General features: G+C 42.2%; 1 protein-coding gene across 1 annotated transcript in view; it reads left to right on the forward strand.

Moving 5' to 3' along the window:
* Positions 1 to 20,005, forward strand: part of APBA1 (amyloid beta precursor protein binding family A member 1) — a 112,375-nt gene that overhangs the window by 57,610 nt on the left and 34,760 nt on the right. The window contains exons 2-3 of the mRNA XM_054986595.1: positions 7,109 to 8,316; positions 18,731 to 18,832. Of these exons, the coding sequence (XP_054842570.1) occupies positions 7,162 to 8,316; positions 18,731 to 18,832 (1,257 nt within the window). The 5' untranslated portion in view covers positions 7,109 to 7,161. The remainder of the gene's footprint in view (positions 1 to 7,108; positions 8,317 to 18,730; positions 18,833 to 20,005) is intronic.

Raw genomic sequence — 20,005 nt, forward strand, 5'->3', positions numbered from 1 at the left:
AAAGGTTTGACCCAAGAAATGGGATATTGCCTGTTCTGAATGGGGTTGTACTCCCCCTAAAGGAGGTTCATAGTTTGAGGATGCTCCTGGACCTGGGCCTCATCTTGGATAAACAAGTGGCCATGGTGGCCAGGGGAACCTTTCACCAGCTTTTGCTTGTGAGCCAGTTGTCCTTCCTGTGCAGGAATGATTCTGCCACTGCGTATAGCATGGTATACATCTAAATTAGATTACTGCAATGTGTGGGGCTGCCCTTGACAACTCTCTGGGAGCTACAGTTGGTACAGAATGCTGTGGCCAGAATGTTGACGGGAGTAGGTTGTAGGTACCATATCATTCCAGTCTTGTTCCATCTATACTAGCTCCCAATTTGCTTCCAGGCTCAGTTCAAGGTGGTGGTATTGACTTTTAAAACCCTATATGGTTTATGGGCAGCATACCTGAAGAAACACATTCTCATATATGAACCTATCTGTACACTCATGTCATCTTTGGAGTCCCTGCATTGGGTGGCTCTGCCATATAGGAACATATAGTACACTAAGACTAAGAGCTAATGAAAAGGAAAAGAAATGACTAATGTCTGACTACAGCATTTGAGAGTTATAAAGAAACCTCAACAACCATCAGGATGGGTGCACATCTTATTAGAGACTCTGAGAGTAGAGACAAGCCTCCCCTACTACCCCCCCTTTCTCTACTGCATAGGAAGAGCACAGCATGAAAGACTGTAGAGCTTTTAAAACACTCTCTTTAGAGAGGGGAAATTCCCCCCTCCCTCTTTGTGAGTGAGGACCAGCCTTCTCGAACTCCATAGCCGGGCTAACCCCTAGGCACATTGTCAGTGTGGTGGTCTCAGAATCAAGGTTTTTATGATCAGACCAAAAGGCAAGAAAAAAAAACCTGTTCTCAGTCACAGGATGTCAGTTTAACGGCAAGGCCAGGGCCCTTTTATGGCTTCTACATCCAGTTTTCCCAGGACCTAGGACAGAAAGGTGAATTAAAAGGCTGACTCGATATCTAAGGGCCTGCTTGATGTTCCTTAAGCATAACAGGTGGGGGATTGAATCGGCCAAGACTGAAAGGAAAAGAGCTGTTAGAATTGCAGTGGATAGCTCAACTCAGGGTGTGGCACTGGTGAAAAAGGCAAACTCCATGCTGCGGATTATTAGGAAAAGGACTGAAAATAAAATTTCCAGTATTCCCTTTTGTAGAGCTATGGTGTAGCTTCATTTAGAACAGCATATACATTTCTGTTTGCTGTATCTCAAAAAGGATATTGTACAGCTGGAATAAGTGCAGAAAATTCCACAATACTATAGTGCAACAGTTTATATAACTGTTGCACTATAGTGTTGTGGAATTTTCCTTCCCGATGGTCTTTTGACCACCTTTATTTAGTGACTGTAATCGGGAACAGCCTTATCTTTTGGAATAAGTGCAGAAGACAGCAAGCAGGCTGTATATGAGGTTAGAGTACTTTATCTTTGAGGGAAGGCTGAAAGGTCTGGGACTCTTCAATTTAGAAGAAAGGCAACCAAGGTGAGGGAACATGATAGAGGTTTATTATGTTATGCATGGGGTGGATAAAGTAGATAAAGAGAACCTTCTTCCACAACACTAGAACTTGGGTCACCCAATGAAGTTGATTGACAGTAGATTTGGGACAGACATTGCTTTACTCACTGAGTAATTAAATGGTGAAATTTATTGCCTGAGGACAGTGATGGCAACAAGCATGGATGGCTTTAAAAGAGGATTAAACAGATTCATGCATCCCCTGTCTTGAGTTCCTGTTGCCATTCCAAATGGGGGAGAGGTAAAAAAAATCACTGGTGTCCAAAGCACGATGATGTCACTTCTGGGAAAGACCCATATGCAATGGCAGTAGCTGCAGGAATCTCCAGAAACTCTGTAGTAAAACCATAGAGGTTCTGGCAATTCCTAGAGCTATCTCTATCACCTCCAGATTTTCCCCAGAAGTGGGGACATCACATTTACGACAATGCCCCCCCCAAAACATGTCCCTAGCCTTCAGCTTTTCCACTGGTTTTCAGGCTTCTGCATCCAGCCAGAGCCTGGCAACTCTAATTGAACCCATATTTAATATTCTTTGTATTTTTTGCTAAAATATATCATATGAACTAAGCAATAATGGCTGGAAGATCTTGAAATACTTAAATATACAATTAAGGTTGTGTTTGTAGTTCTTTTAGTCCTATTTTTTTCATTTGTTTTTCATCATTCAGTTGGGCATTTTCAGTGCCTGATATTGTTTGCCCAGACATTTAAATCATTTTGAATGGAGATAAATGTGTGAAAGAAGCCTTCCTCCCCCCACTTCGTATAAACATTCAGAGCTGTCTAGAAAAGCAGTAGCCACTGTAGCATAAATTACAAAAGTTCTGCATCCATTTGATCATACATGGTTTTACATCTTCTGTATCAAATTGTAATAATATTTTATAAATTTGTCCCAGCAGATGTTCTTTGTGCTGTCTGATCGATTTTTCAAATTCTGCTAGGAGCCTAATCATTCCACTTGTTGCTTTTATTTTGTTTCTCAGTCTTGAAAGTCAATTGTAAATATTGTATATTTTTACCTTCACCTGTTAGGTTTTGCCAAGTTTTTATTCTTCCTTGTGAACTAATCATTTCTCTCTAAGTTATTGAATCGTTTCTCTTTCTTACATTTTTGTCATGATATGCTTCCAATGGGGACATCAATGGAGATATTGAAGAACTAATTCTTTTTTGACATTTTCCCAGATTTTGTATAATCTTTCTCTGTTTGGATGGTATTTGTTTTTTAATGGAGTTAATTTTGGTATTTTAAAAACCCATAAATAATAATGTATTCCTTCATCCAAATCTGCCACTTCAAGTTTGAGTGTTCTTTGGTTGAGCACTGTTATCCAGTCTGCATTACAAACCAATCAGGCTGCTTGATAATACAGTTTAATATTTGGTACTGCTAGTCTTCTCCTTTTTTTAACCATCTTGCAAGCAGCATGAAAGGGGCACTTTCAAACGCCGCATTATTCTTGTTTTTTTTACCTTTCCAGATAAATCCATTTATTTGTCTTTGCCATTCAAAGGTTTTTTTTTTGTAATATCTGAAATAAAAAAATCTGTTTCAGTAATATATTCAGTAATACATTTATCTTTATTGCTGCAGTTCTGCCCAACCATGACATTTTCAGCTTTGTCTACCTTCTTCCTTAGTTCTCCAAGTTCTATAATAATTATCTCTAAACCATTTTGTCATTTTGGCCAGTCAGATTTATTCCCAAATATTTTATTGGATTTGAAGTTATTATTAGGGATGTGTGCTTCGCGTTTTTAACCTGATTGGGCCTGATTTGTAAATATTCAGGATTCCCAAATCGGCTTCAGCATTGCTGAGCCAATTTGGGAATCCTGAAGCAAAGCTTTCAAAAGCAATTTGTGTCACTTTGGGAAGCTTTAGCAACACGGCAGCAGCTGCTCCCACAGCAGTTTTCTAGCTGTTTGCATTACAAGCAGCAAGAAAAATGCTGTTTGCTTTCAAACTTGCCACTCTGCTACTTTTTTCCCCTGTGGGAGGGGGAGAAGGTGGGGCAGGAAGTTTGAAAGCACCCTTTTTCGTGTCGCTTGCAAGCAGCATGAAAGGGGCACTTTCAAACACCGTTTTCTGGAGGGACATGGTGCCTTTCCTAGGCTTCCTTCCATGGCAGCGCCCTCTGGTGGTGAACCAAGGTATAAAGTGAGTTGTCTGAAATACGCTTACTCAGTTATATAGTAAAGATACACACTTGGTGGCCTTTGGTTAATACCTTTTTTTTTCAAGTGTCCAGGTAAAAAAAGCTTCACAAAATGTGTTTGTTTCTATTAGAACAGAAATAATTACGTGAGTTTGTGGGTATTGTGGGTCGATAATACCTGAAGATTTGTTTGCAACAACTGGAGACGTTTTTAATATTGCATTTTTAAATTTTGATGACATTTGTAATTAGCTGTATTGATCCTCAGAAACATTCCCAAACAAACAGAATGCAATATACTACCAACCACAATGTCACAGAACTCTTCATTAGGCTAGATACAGGCCACTATCTAAGTCCCATGCCTTGGGAAGGAAGGTAGAGCCAGGGTTGTAGATCCAGTAAGGCTCAGCCCAGGGAGCAGCCCATTAATGTGAAGCAGTCTGTTCATATTCCTAAAATAAAATAGAATTTTTAATTTTATGATTCACGAGACTGCATGTATAGAAGGAGATTGTGTTATAAGATGGTACCAAATGTAGAATATTATGTTCGGGCTCTGCCGTTTGTCACATTGGTGCGAATTGTATCCCTTTTTCTCGAACCAGGAGTTAGGAGCTTGCTCTCGAAGCTGAGTATGCAGAGGCGTAATAAATTGTTGCTGTCTTAAATGCTGGGAGTCTAAAGGGAGAGCCAAGTAGGCAGACATTTTAAAATAAGGTATTCATTTTAGCATGTGGAATTAAAATGAAAGTGAACATTTAATTAGGAACAAATTCTGGTATGAAGTGGTGGCTGGTATATCTGAATGGGAAACATTTTCTCTTTTTCCAGCCTAGCGGCTTGTTCACGTGATCAGGGAATACTCAAAGGCCAGTAGTGATGTCACAATTACCTATCTCCTAAGAAGCATGGTTTTAGAATTTTTGTTTATATCTGAGCTGCTGCTTAGAGATGAGTATATCCATCTCTTTAGTAACTAATGTATGCAAGCAATGCAATAACAGATACTGACAAAACTCTCTTCCCAGCCCTGACCCCAAAGAGTTTAGCAGGAGTGGTTAAGTATAATTCACACCTTTCATTGTCAGATTTACAGATTTCTGGCTTCACATCAATGTTACAAGCATGTTAAATATTTATTGGTGTGACATCCATTTCTAGCCATTTCATGTTATAAATGCTTTTGTTTGACAGGCACCTTTCCCCTTTTCTCTAAATTGCAATAAACCACAGACTACAATTTATATTTTACTCTTGAGTGCATGGCTCAATTACTGTTCATATTCCAGAGTAGCTTTCCTTATTTATAACACTGCATTTCAAAGCTTTCAGTTATTCTCAGCAGAAAGAAAATAAGTGGGAGAGTCAGAGAGAGATCAAGCGCTAGCAACCAAAAAACTGTGCTAATTTATTTTTCTGTTTCTCTTTCCAGGGCTGCCTGATATTTCTGAGTTTCTTTCCTAGCCCCAAAGTGAAAGAGAGAGAAATTCTAAATCAGACTATTATGTCAAATTTTCCTAAATCAAAAAACACTTTTTAGAGAAGAGGTTTTTATAGCAGTGACATTCCATGCATGTTAGGGCCTGTTTTTCACTTGACTTGAAATGGCGAGTTTAATTTTGACTAATCTCATGTCTTGTTCCTACTGGATCTTTAATTTTATCCTTCTTTCCTACAAGCACACCCCCCACCCCCGCTCCCTTCTGCCTTTTACCACATTTTTTCTACCAGGTCACTGTAATTTTTATGAGTAAACGTTGGTCTTCAATTCTAAGTGGTTTGTCTTTCCCACAGTGGGGAGTTGTCATGCGGGAGGGCGCCTCCTGGCGGTGGCAGCGGCGGCGGGTCAGGTCGGGACGCTTGCGACGGGTCCGTGCTGGGCCTCTGCCCAGCTGGGCGGACTGCCTGGCCGGTGCGTGCCGGGGATTCCCGCGGAGGGCGCCCCTTAGGCCTCAGAAAGGGCGGCCACCGTCTGAGCTGGTGAGCCAGTCAGCAATTAGCTCTGCCCAGCCAGCTGCACCTTCAACGTCAGGGCAGCTGACCATCCACACACTCTCCTCCTCAGCCTGGGGTTCTGCCCTCCCTAAATACCTGCCCTCATTAGTGTCGCTTCCACCCCTCTCCCCCTGTGCCCGCCCCCAAGGCTAGCCCCAGCACCTGGGCCAGGAGTGGCCACACCCACCGTCCCCACCCGCCCTCCTGCCATTGGTCTGCTGGCCGGTGGTCCCTGCTCCCTGCCTGCCGGTCCCTCCCTCTCCCCCAGAGTGGCAGCTGCCCCGGCCTTTCATGGCCCGGTATGGCCGGGCAGGCCTCCGGCCTGGGGTCCGTCCTGGCGGGCCTGTCTCCGCCCCGGCGCCCGCCCCCCTGGCGGGCGCGGCCCTTGTTGGCCGGCTGCACTTGCGCTGGCGTCTCCCTGCGCTCGCCTGCGCCATGCGGCCAGCCCTTGCTCCCCCTGTGGCCTCTGGCCGCCGCTCCCCCGCGGCCTCACCGGGAGGGCTGCTGGGCAGGCCGCGGGGGCAGCCGTCGTCTCTTTGCCGCGCCATGCCCCTGGCGGCGGGGCTCCTGCCGCGGCGCGGCGGCGGCCATCAGTTCCTGCCGGCTCGGGGCGTCTGCTGCCGGCACGGCCGGTGGCCCGGCTTCTCCGCCCCTCGCACCGTCGCCCGGGCTCGGGCCCAGGTAGGTTCCAGCTGGCGAGGGGGTCGCAGCGGGGGCACCGGGGGCGTCGACGGGGGAGGGGGCGGCCCAGTCCGAGGGTGTGGAGCCGGCCCTCGGACAGGAGTCTTTCCCACTCCCCTTCCCATGCCACACCCTCCTTTTGTGTGGAACACTGGCTAGTGATGGCAGCTGTGGGACACTTACCCAGGCCCAGACCAACTGAGCTGGTCCCAGTGGTGAGGGGCATCCCTCAGGCTGTCATCTCGCTAGGATTTTTCCTGCCCCTGCTTTCTCATTTGTTGTATCCTTTCGTATGGCCTCTTCTTATTCCTTGCATTGTTTTGCTCTCTCCTCATTACTATCTTGTTTGCATATATTCCTTACAAGATGTCCCTCATTGTCAGCCCTCTCTGCCTGCCTGTCCGATTGTGACATCAGCTAGTACTAGTAATTGTGTCATTTTCTTCATTTTAATCAGTTTTTCTGCATATATCAGAACAGTTGACTTAGGCTCTCTTCTCATTAACTGACCCATTGCAAGTTGGTTTATAGTATTTGATAGTTATCTGTTTTATAGCAAGTGAGACAATTTGTTGGCTTCCTGTGAAGAAGAAATATTTCTTGCTACTAAATTTAGTATTTGTTGTTATCTTCAAGGTTTTAATTTTTTTTACTTTTAATAACTTTTTTTTGTAATTTCTTCACAGCCTCAGAGCACACAATGTCATCAGAATAAGTGAGGTACCCTTTAAAACCTGCCATGAACCATTTTGAGGGACCACCTGAAGGAGAGGTCAGTGATGAACTAACAGCTAGGGAAGTGAATGAGTCAGTGGAGGCAGACCTGGAACACTCGGAGGTGGAAGAGGAACAGCAACAGTATGCCGTTCATTACCCAAGATGTGCCAATGGCAGCCATGAAGGACATTCTAGGCAGGAAGAAGAAGGCACATTAGCACGGTCAGCTAGTACCGAGAGTGGTTTTCATAATCACACTGATACTGCTGAGGGAGATGTCATAGCTACAACAGAAGATGGCTATGAAGGAGACAGAGTCCTAGAGAATGAAGATGAGAGCGCCTATGCAGTACAATACAGGCCCGAGGCAGAGGAGTACACAGAAAATGCTGAGGCAGAACATGCTGAGACTATTCATAATCGAACTCTTCCCAACCACTTGCACTTTCATTCCATTGAGCACGAGGAAGCCATGAATGCTGCATACTCAGGCTATGTGTACACCCATAGGCTCTTCCATAGAGGGGAAGATGAACAATATGCAGAACCCTATGCTGACTATGGGCTGCAAGAGCACGTGTACGAGGAGATAGGAGATACTCCTGACCTTGATGTCAGGGAAGGTCTTAGACTCTATGAACAAGAGAGGGAGGAGGCTGACAATTACCGAAAGGAAGCTTTGGGAGCCCGCCTCCATCACTACGATGAACGATCTGATGGGGAGTCTGACAGTCCTGAGAAGGAGGCAGAATTTGCTCCCTATCCAAGGATGGATAGTTATGAACAAGAGGAAGATATTGACCAAATTGTGGCTGAAGTCAAACAGAGCATGAGTTCTCAGAGCCTAGACAAAGCTGCTGAAGACATGCCGGAAGCAGAGCAGAATGTGGACACTAGTAACGCTCCTAATAATTTGCATCATGAAAGCAACAGTCAACTTCCGGTTGGCTCTAAGTCTTCTGTTAATGTAGGAGAATCAGTGCAACGATATAGCAAGGAAAAAAGGGATGCGATATCTCTGGCTATCAAAGACATTAAAGAGGCTATTGAGGAAGTGAAGACCAGGACCGTTCGTTCTCCTTATACCCCCGATGAACCTAAGGAACCTATTTGGGTGATGAGACAAGACATCAGTCCGACTAGGGATGGTGAGGATCAAAGGCCACTAGAGGGAGATGTGAGTATACTACACGGTTAGATTACATTTTTATGATTGTTTGTAGGAAATACAAAATTCATCCTATAATCTTTACTTGGATATTTTGATATTTGTTATTGTAACTGCCTTTGGAGCAAAAGATTTAAAAAATATTCCTACATAAACTGATCTGTAAGTTAATTGTAGCTTCACTGATTAAATATATTTGCAAATCAAAATTATTCCCCTCCATTACCCCATAATCTTTACTGTAATATATTGTTAACCAAATAGCATCAAATATTTTAAAAAACTGATTTGCATATGACTAAGGTAAGGGAAGTAACCTACTACACTAATTTCAAACATTTGCTCTAATTATTTGCTTCTAATATGTATAGCATGATGCTGAATACAAGTATAGACTCAGTTACAATGTAATGTCAAACCATTATTTGCTGGTGTATGAAAAAGTCTTAAGTTCACATGCTTCCTCCTTTCGCTCTAGACTCACCTTGTATTCTGTAATTCCCTCCCTGTTTCAGTGCAGGTCATTGTTTCATGGCATCTGAACTGGCAAATGGTGACATGAAATTGTCATTGAACCCCACTTGGTCATCTTGAGCGAGTTGCTGATTCTGAGGATAAAACAGAGGAAGTGTGTGATAGTGGTGGTGGTGATTAGGGGTGTGCAACAAAAAAGATTCGAGTTTCCTGCTTCGGAATTTCTGGAGTGGGAAAAAGAATCAGAAATAAGCAGCAAGATGCTTCGGAAATCGCTTATTGACCTGCTTCGGTGTTCTTTATAAAGATTTGGTGCATACCGACAAACTTCCCTGCTGCTTATTTCACTTGATAGGAGAGGGATGAGGGGGTTCCCTTGTCCCCCTCCCATCAGGTGAAATAAGCGGTGGGGGTAGGTTCTAGCCACTTGCTTCAGCTGACTGGCAGGGGAGCCTCCTCCTCCACCAGTTAGCTGGAGCAAGGACACAAACTTAAAACGGCCCCCCTGTGCCGCTTGCAAGCAGTGCAGGGGCCGCTTTAAACTTTAACCCCCCCCCGCCCTTGCTCCAACTGACTGGTGGGTTCTACCAGTCAGCTGAAGCATGGGTGCGGGATTTAAATGTGCCTGAAGCTTTCCAAAGTATCCGGAATTGCTTTGGAAAACTTTAATTCAGGATTCCCGAATCGGGCCTGCAATGCTGGGTCCGATTCAGGATTCCCGAATGTTTACAAATCGGGTCCGATTTGGGTATTTATCCTGAATCTGAAACCTGAATCGCATACCTCTAGTGGTGGTGGTGGTGGTGATGATGATGTTACTTTTGTTTGATTTATGTGTTTTTGAATGCCTCCAGTCACTTACTTACCAAATTTCAGGTTATTTATTTGTGTTCTTATGAGCCAGGGTAATTTATACTAAGTCAGAAAATACATTCAACTGCCTTTTAATCAGGTCAGCTATTCTTTGTGCTTCAACCTGTACTAGGATTGCTATCTTCAGGGTTCTCATCTTGTTTTGCAGAGTACCTGATTCAGTGATAGCGAACAAAGAACACTTTTTATGTGTAAACTCTTAGGTTCAGTCCCTGTTAGCAGATCTGATATGAGGACTGGGCTGCGGAAAGTTCAGTTCAGTTTATTACACTTATATACCGCCCTCCCTGCAAGCAGGCTCAGGGCAGTTTGCAACAGAAATTAAACACAAAGTTAAAGTATAGTTAATACACATAAAACCTTGTATTGGTGAACTTTTAGTCTGATATGGTATAAGGCTGCACCTTGTGTACAGATCTGGCTAGAGGGTGGTTTTTCCCTTTTCCTCCCCCAGTCCTTTAACAGGCTATGCTTTATTATTTGTTCCTTAGTTGCTTGTCTTTTATAGGGACTCTGCCCTGTAATGGTTCACATCAGGCAAACATACCAGGAATAATAGAACTCTGTTCTTTGTCTAATGGAAATCATCCTCCATTACATAACAACATCTGATTAAAAATGGGCAGTTTTCAATTCCAGAACTTTTCAGATCCCCTTTAATATCCATTTAAAGAATGTCAATGTAATTGGTTCTTTTTTCTGTTTGTTTTCTTCAGCATATTCTGGTTTATTATAAAGACAGTTCCAACTGCATTGCAGATTAAATTAAATTAAACAGGAGTCTGGTGGCACTTAAAGACTAAAAATTTATTTTAGCATAAGCTTTTGTGAGTCAGAGCTCCCTTCATCAGACAGATAATGCTTCAGTGTTAGGCAGGGGAAATTAAAACTAACAACATAGCTCAGTACAATCAGGAGAGGATTGGGAACTGAAAATGGCCCTGGAGTGAGCTAAATAGAGTGGTCCCTGTGGTGCTACAAGTCAGTGTGGCTTGCCTTACCCAGATCAGCAATACAAACAGTGGGTATTAGCTTACCCATTGCTTCCTCCTGAAAACTGGCAGCAGTGTAGGAAACCCTTCATTACTGATGAAGGGTTTGATTCAACTGTTCCTTAAGACACAGGGGTGCTAGAGCTTGGTTATGTTTGCTCGTGGCCACCGGTGGCCCTCTTAGGCAGTGACCCACTGGGAAATCTCCCTGTATGTTAAAGGGTCACCTCACCCCTGAGTACAAAACTGATATATGCACAACTAGTAAAAGAACTGAAAATGTGGTGTTTGTGTGGTTCTTTTTACCAATCTTTCAAATTTTGTTTGTATAGTCTTCATACTATAGTATTGTTTACTGTGCAGAGTTCAGTTCAGTTTGATTGTCTTTAAATTCCCTTCCCCCATTGCTTAGTACTTCGCCAGATAAAATGATTAATGTTTCTAATGAAGAGATAGTCCCTCTTGTGTTAACAGATATTTTAGAGGGGAAAGCCAGGCTAGTGCATGGAACTAGCACTTAATGTCTCCTTCCTAGCCCCATTAAATCAAAAATGTATTTGAATTTCAGCTGTGGGATCCCCTGCCCCTACCCTCCACCCCCCTGCCACCATTCACTTGGCCAGTGGGGCGGAAATGCGTGGGAACGGACTTCCTGGGCACACTCTTGGGCTGGCGCAAGAACATCACTCCTGGGAGTGATATCATCACGCCACCTTTAGAGCATTCCCACGCTTTGCACCTGCGCAGTGACATCACATGTTGGAAGTGACATAATTGCATAGGTGTGGGGGCATGTATGTGCTCAAAGAGCCCCATGGAAGCAAAGAAAAGGTTGGTTACCTGGGAGGGTAAGGGGACCTGGCAACCCTAAATAGAACTAAACTCTTGTTCACTTTCAACCAAGTTTTTTTTTTCAGAATAAAGAGGGATACAGAAAGAAGATGGGGGGAATAACAGGGTCAAAGGAACAGTAAGATTTTGCACTACAGGAATTATATGCAAAACATATCTGAATCAGAGTTTCGCTACAAGAGTTCTTAGAATACAGAGTGCATAAAAACTTAATCTTTTTCAATATTTATCCGCATAGAAATAGAAATTGCAACTGTTAAGTCCCATCACTATATACTACGCATACTTAACGCCCACCTCCTTCCCCATACTTTGTAATAAAAAACTAATAATCAAAAAGGAAAAACTCCTCATTCCATTATTACTACACTATTTCATCTTCTCTCTTTATGTAACTGATTAATATAGCAATCATCTCTGCTTATCCCTAGCTTTATCAATGTTTCTATATCTACAAACTATTTTAGCAATTATATATTTGATTATATATTCATACATTTCCCCCCTTGTCAGACTGTAACCTCTTATAAGCTATATACATACAATAAGCCAGTATGTGATCTTATTCCTCTTTATAAAACTGCAACATCTTGTTTATTCTATTCTTTATAAGCAAAATAATTCCCCCATTTCTCTTCAAATTCACAAATTCACCGAGTTTTTGAGACTCATGAAAACCGCAGTTGCTTCATTAATGGACAATATGTTTGCCAAAGGATTTAGCCAAAGCACTGGAGACGTCTAATTCCCAAGCCATTTTTGTGCAGTCACCAGCCTTTTGTTAGAATCCTAGCTTTCATTTTCAAAAGTACTGTTTAGTCCATATGTCACAAAAGATAATCTTCATAATATAATGTAAAAAGTCTGATAGATAAGAAACAGGTTTTTTACACCCATGTTAGTCCAAAAATGAAATCTAAAACTAAGTGACACAAAACAGTGTGCAAGCTTTCAGGTTCACCAGAGCTCTTGCTCAGGCTGGATCTTGCAAAAATGAAAATATATAAAAGAGTGAGGTGGAGGGGTGTAGATGCCTCGAGCCACTAAGTCCTGTTTAAGCAAGCATTGTGTTGCATGCTGAGCAGGCATGCAGATTTAAAATCATGCTAGTGTCAGGTTGCATCCTGGTTCTCTCACAGCAGGAGATAATAAATGGCATCTCTTCATTAGAAAAACAGTCCGACAATTATTCCTATTATTTCTTGAACATCAAGTGAGTCTTACAGATCCCTTATAGGTAGAGAGCACAGGAATCACTTTGTAGTCATTATATTAACTCTGCAGATAAATTTGAGGTATTACTGCAAACAAACATGACATGCCAAACTCATTAAAGAGCTTATTCCAATAATTCTTTAAAAGTCTACTAACTGAGAATTTTCAGGTAGTAATTCATTTTTAAAAATTTGAGGGTAACAGTTTGTTTACCAACTGTCATTGGACATCAGATATCTGCATAAGATTGATATTCAGATAATTAATACACAAAAGTAGTCTCAATTAGTCATACCTCTGTAACTTGAGAAGGTTCAATGCCTTATCAGCAATGATAGAATCATGTAGCTAATGCTCCACATGGCTCTCAGGGTGTGGATCAAAAAATCCACATAATGGAGTGAAGTATAGTGAGGGGGAGTTAAAATGCCCGAGACTTAAAGAAAAAGTGAACTGTTGCCTCAGTGGTTGCCTAGCCTGCATGTTAATTTTTTCTCCTATTGCATATTTGGTTCAGTAAATGTTACCCCTTTTCCTCACTGCATGTCTCATCCTGTGGGACTAATGTTGAAACAGTTTTCTACCTCATGGTTTCCCCAACCTGTTTGAACCGTGAGCACCCTTGAAATTATAACACAGGGCGGTGTGCACAACCACAAATGTCCACCACAGGAGCTGGAGTCAACCACAAAAATTTATTTATTTATTTTAAACATATTTATGCCACCAAAATAGGGTCCCCAAGGCAGCAAAAACTAAAAAAAAATTAAAACAACAGTTTAAAACAATTTGAATTTAAATGGCATGTAAAAGGATGTAAAAAAAACCCCAATTGAATAAACATAAACACATAACAAAAAAACGGGGGAGGCCAGAATGTCAAGGAACAAGGTTATATATAACTCTCATAGTAACTCTTCAGCATTTCAGGCAGAAGCTCTGTTTAACAGGTTGCCTTTTGAAATGAACATAGCTGATTTAAAAATATTTTCTTGCAGACACACAACTTACCTTTAGACATGCAGTGAAGAGCCTCATCCTGTGGTAGCAGCTGCTCCCAAAGCATTGTTTTAAAAAATCTGCACAGCCAATCAGATCTCCAGTGGCCAGTCAGTAGCCCTGTTGGGCCAAAGCTCCATCTGGCCCTGTACACTTTCTAAAAACATGTGGTGGGTGCCAGGAAAAATGTCAGTGGGCCTCATGGCATCCACGGACACCATGTTGAGGACCCCTGTCTGCACTCAACGTTAGTTACTCACTCATGTGGAGGACAGTTTGATGACTCTTGCCTTACTTGCTTACCTCTGACAGTCTAGAAAGTTGTTAGTGTATAACATGGATGATAATGATTTTGAGTACTGGAGTTTACCACTTTTGATGGAAATGTTCCTCTTTCTTTAGATCAGATTCATTTTATTTTCAACTTCTGTTTAAATGAATACTTTTTCTCAGTTCTCAGTCTCTTGCTAGAGCTGGTTTGTAGAACATCAGTTTTTCCACAGCAGGGGTAATCTATTATTAATAAGGAGAATAGAGAAGGTTGCCTTGAATAATTAAGCAAGTTTCAGGTGTTGCACGAACCTAAACAAATGTTACCAGCTATTTGGATATGATTATATGTTCTCTGTTTACTTAGCAAAAAATTCAGAGCTGTAGGAATTCCATTGGAATGCCATTCTATTAATAGTATTAACCCCTAAATTTATTTATTTATTTATGTCATTTATAGTCCGTCTTTCTCACTAAGACTCAAGGCAGATTACATAGTATGAGATCAGTACAATCAGTAGCAAGGACAAGGGTAGGCATTTCCATACAGTGTCAAGGACATTTCCATAAAACAATGTCATAGGGTAGATGAATACAAGTTTACAGAGACATAGCATTAGCAAGGATCTAATACAGGGTTGAAGGATTGCTGAAACAGAACATAATCCATTCTAGGATTGACATTAGACAACATGAAGCACAAGTAGTATATACGAGTACATATTCAAAGAAACAGATAATATGTAAAGCAACATAATAGTGGAGCCCATGGTTCCCAACTTATTGGCGAAACATCCGAGACCCCCTCCCTACAATACCACCCTCCTATTAGCGAAACATCCAAGACCCCCCCTACAATACCACCCTCCTATTTGAGTAAAAAGTCCTTTTTGAATAATTCAGTTTTGCATTGTTTGCAGAAAGCCAGGAGTGTGGGAGCTCTCCTGACCTCCTCAGGCAGGCTGTTCCATACAGTAGGGGCCACCACAAAGAAGGCCCGTGTACGGGCTGCAGTTGATTTTGCCCATGTGCAGGCTGGCACCTGCAAGAGACCCTGTTCAAATGAGTGAACAGTAAGCCATCAAATTTTGAACAATTAAAATGCTTGAAGTTATGCTTATATATAAATATTCTAAACAGCAAAGGAGATACAAAAGATAAGGAAAAACTGAAGATGAGGCCAAAGTGCTGGGTCTTCCTGTTGCTGTGCCGGGCCTTTCTGGACCTGTGGAAGCAGTGGGGAAGCAACCCGTTTTGCCCCTGCTCGCTTCTTATGCATAGCGTACTGCACATGTGCAGGGATAAAAAGTGATTCATCGGCAACATGGTTTGTCTTTTATGCCTTAGGATTCTGGGTTAGGCAATAGTGGTAAAGTCAGGGAGAATTTATTCCTGTTACTGCACAGAAATCACCTTCTTGATCCCTTTGTCTCCTTGAGTATTTCCCCCTTTCTCTGATGGATTCTTGTTAACTGTCAAGTATTTGCACTCTCCAACACAGCTAAATCTTTCCTGTTTTGTTCCTTCCACTGCAAGGTCTTTCAACTCACCAGTTCAGATGAAAAAAATCTGTACAGGTTGGGGAAAAAAACACCCTGTTTTTTCTTAAACAGCTTACTAAAATGTACAGGCTACCTGATTAATATTAAAGCAAGGGCGTATTAACATCACAGTATACAACTGAATTTCACAAACCATCAAACATGCAGGCATTACATGTTTTTGTTTTATTCTAAACTGTAAACCTTTAAGAAAAATAAGTCCAAAGGTAAGGATCAAATACTACTTCTTCAAAAAGCTAGGTGTATTATGCACTTCATATTTGACAGTTGTTTTAAATGTGTGCCTGCAAGTCAACAGCTAATTTAAAAGCTGGAATAAATGAAGCTGTTGTGAAACAAAGGTCTCTTGCTATGATAGAATAACCATCCGATGCATGTTTTTATAGAACAGTAACAAAGAAGGTTAATCTACATAGGTAGGAAACTGGCAGAAACTCATGTTACAGGTATCAGTTGCAAATCGCAGGCACATAATACCGCTGGAAAAAAAATTGGAGGCACTTGCTGGCTAGGAGACGACTTTGATAGTTGAAGCAGAGCAGCAGCAAAATCGAAATGGAGAATTTTTGGATGTATCAGGCTGAATATTTTAGGGAAATGGTAGGTAAAGTCTGGCAACCGAGTAAATGGCTATTTGCAGATTTTTTTATTTACCTTCTGAAGACAGTCCAGCAGCATACTATTGAATTTGTTATTAAGCTTGCCATATATCAAATAATAGTGCATTTCTCTGACTTTTGTAGATATAAAATAGAAGTATCTAACATTTTATTGGAAATTTGGGTAAAATGTTTAATAGAGTGTTCAGTCCTGAGCTTTTAGTTATCTCTGCATCAACTTATGCTGTAGTAAATGGGATATCTCTACATATTTTTTTTTGTTAGTGATAACTACAATATTTAAATAGAAAAAGAACATTGGGAGTCATGTTTAATATTAATGTTTGTAATTGTCTGAATGCAAATGTTACATTTTACAAAAGATCTTGTGGCAGGAAAAATAGGTGGGAAATAGTCATGTAATCCTTAAATAGAATATATCCTTCTTTATTAGTATAAGTGGAGCCTATGACAAAATGTTGTGGATTGTGTCAGTGTGATATTGGTGGGGGGAGGGAGACTCACTGGGACCCCCTTCTTAAAGATCTTTCTTTGATTCCTTCACTTCCCAAGGATCCGTCCCTGTTTCTTTCTTCCTCCCTTTCTCTAAAATCCTTCATTTTTCTCCCCCCTTTCTCAAATATCCTTCTGTGCCCCCCCTTATAAGGATTGTTCCCTTTTTCTTCCCCCTTAACCTGTACCCATTTCCCTGGCATATCTGCTTACCCTCCTCCTCCCTCACAGGCAAATACTTTCATCCCCTTCCCTCCTTGGCTGCCTCTCAAAAACTGTTGCCATTCTCCCTTCAAACACCCTTCATCGTTCTTCTGTTCGCTCCCCACAAACCTCCGCCTTCCCCCTTTTCCTACTTACTGAGGGTTGACGGACTCAGACATCGCCTTCTCTGGGCCAGCAGGGTCTCACTGGGCTGCAGTGCAGGGTGGGTGCTCCAATGCTTCCCAAAGCCCAGCACTGAGTGGGCATGGTGCTATCTCCAGTGATTCGCTGCTGCCTTGCTGGGACTGGGGTGGCTTGTGGCCTCTATGTCTGGGTCTGGGAAAGGTGAGAGCCAGCATGTGGGATAGTTCCCACTTCTCCAGCTGCAGTGCGCCTCTGTGCATGCACAGCAGTTTGGTAAGTAGTTTGAGGGTGATTTCAACCCTCCAATTTTTAAAATGTTTTATTGTTCTAGATTTTTCTGCAACCTTGCAGGGGAAACCATTTGGCTCTTAGTATATAAGATAATAAGGCAAACGAATAAAATATTTTAAAAAACCCCAAACCCTGAAATGGCAATGCATTATTTTATACAGGCTATGGAAACAGCTTGGAGAAGTTTTGCTTCCACATTGGCTACATGTATTTATTGTGTCCTGTTTCCGCCTGCAGTGTGCTGAAATAATGGAAAGCCCTGCAAAACCTCTTTACCAGGGACAACATGGGATGTATATAGTCACAAGCAGTATTTCTTCTTTCAAAGGCCCTCTACCGGGTAGATATGGGCATGAACCAGAAAAAAACTGAACCATGGGGTTCGTGGTTCGTGGGGTTTCCACGAACCATGAACTGACATGGAACTGGCCTAGTTACGAACCAGTTCGTGGGGTTTAAATGCCCCTTTCCAGCAGGCATTTAAGAGGCATTTAATCATTTAAAGGGCTCTTTTCTGCCGCTTGCAAGGGGAAGGACCCTTTAAACTATCAGCTGGCAGGTGGGGGAATTCCCCCTGCCGCCTGCCAGCTGACAGTTTAAAGGGACCTGCCACTTGCAAGGCAGGGCTCTTTAAATGGCCCAAACCTGAGCCCTCAGCCTGAGCCCCAACTCCAACCCCCCCCAGCCCCAGCCCTCCATTTACCTTCCTTCTGATGCTGAGGTGGTGGAGGCCTCCTTCGCTGCCCTGCAGGCCCATGCAGCAGAGGAAGGCCAAAAACACCCTTTCCGCCCCTCAAATGGCAGCTGTGGCTGCCATTTGAGGGGTGGGAGGGCCCATTTCCTCCTTTCCGCCCCTCAAATGGCAGCCGCACTAAGTGGGGGCTGGGGCTGGGGGTTGGGGCTGGGGAGGTGGGGGTTGAGGGTTGGGCCATTTAAAGGGCCCTGCCGCTTGCAAGTGGCAGGCAAAGTTTAAATGGCCATTTCCTTTAGAGAAATGGCCATTTAACCTAGCCCTTTAATATGAACCAAACGAACCAGTAGTCCAGTTTGTGGAAGTTCGTGGAAATTAACTTCCACGAACCCTGGTTCACACACCCCGAACCGGGCTAGTTCGTGGGTTTTTTTGGTTCATATTTAGGTTCATGCCCATCTCTACTACCGGGTAGAGTCTTTACAGTCTCTGTCCTCTAGGGTCTAAGGCAATGAACACTTTATCCTCATATCTGAAGTCTTAACCAAACTTACTTGGAAATAAATTTCAGTAAATTTCAGATCTAACAATATTCTGGCGATTTTTTTTTGCTTTTCATGTTAATAAATTCTCTGTGTTTTTTGTTTTCTTTGAAAGTCTATCCCCAGCCCAATTCTTAAGGTTTTTCTTGATTTCTCTTGTTGACTCAGGATTTTACTTTACTTTTATTTTATTTTCTTCTAGTCTCCATCTCCTGATTCATCTTCACCCAGAGGGGCCGAATCATCAAGTATGCAACATCACCAGGATGTCTGTGGTATGGCAGAAACCCCAACTAATAAGGAGGTAGAGTACATTTTTTTAATCAGTGGATTTACAGGAGATATTTCTCATATTTAGGTCTCAGTTGTATTCTGTGCTTTAGATTTTAAATACTGCTTGGAATACTTACTCCCAAGTAAATTCCATTGGTTTAAGTGGATCCTATTTATAGATAAGCAGTCTGATTTAGAAACATATTCTTAATATTGTTAGATGGAAGTGTAACAGATTGAAGCTGTGACCTTGGATCATAAGCACTGTTGGAATCAATTACACTTAATTTAAACCTGTTTAGAAACAGCATGTTAAAAGTTATTGATGAAGTTCCATTTTTAAATACCTTCCCTGCCTTTTTATGTAGTTCCACTTCTGAAATCTTTCCTCAAAGGAGAGTCAAGTGTTAGTAGAACTACAATCCAATCTTAAAATGCAGGGTTGTTACTTTATTTCGAAGAGATTTATCCTAAAATTTAAAAATAACATTCTGTATAGTATTTTGTACCTACTAATAATAGAGAAGCTGTTTGTGCTGTTTCTTAAAGAAGCAACAAAAACGTGTCCCAGTTGTTAAAATATTTGGCTGCCTAAGTTTAGGAGAGATCTCCAATGATCCAGATAAGAGATTGAGCACACAGAACCAGAGCTTTTTATTCTGTCAAGGTTACATAATAAATGCTTAACAATTTTTTTGTTGTGTTCTGGGGACGTGTCTGGAATTAATGTTCTTGTACCTGGTGCTGAGCTAGGTAGTTTGGCCTAGGAGGTATCTGTGCTCGGTTATACTTGCCAAGGAAATGTATTAATTAAATTAACTTTGGTAGTGAGTGCATCAATTTAGTCTAGGGCTATTTTTGACTCACCTTGGGCTACAGATGAGAAAGAGGAACACTTTAATTACCTGATGTCAGAAACCACAACCACATGATCTGCCTTAAACTGGGGGCCAAGATAGATGTGATAGCTGGCTAGATTGTCAGACAAAGTCAGACAAGAGTAGAAAGGAGACAATAGCAGTTGGGGTCATGTGGACTCACTGACTGGGTCACTGTCTTCCTCCTGCAAAAGGCGGTGACAGCAGGAGTAAGGTGGCCACAGCACACAAATGCCCGCACCCCCAGACGTGCAGCCACTGCTTCACTGCCATCTGGAACACCGGGGGTGGGGGTGGGCAAACGGCCAACAATCCCTCTCATCCCC

This window comes from Eublepharis macularius, chromosome 8, assembly GCF_028583425.1.
Source record: "Eublepharis macularius isolate TG4126 chromosome 8, MPM_Emac_v1.0, whole genome shotgun sequence".
NCBI lineage: Eukaryota > Metazoa > Chordata > Lepidosauria > Squamata > Eublepharidae > Eublepharis > Eublepharis macularius.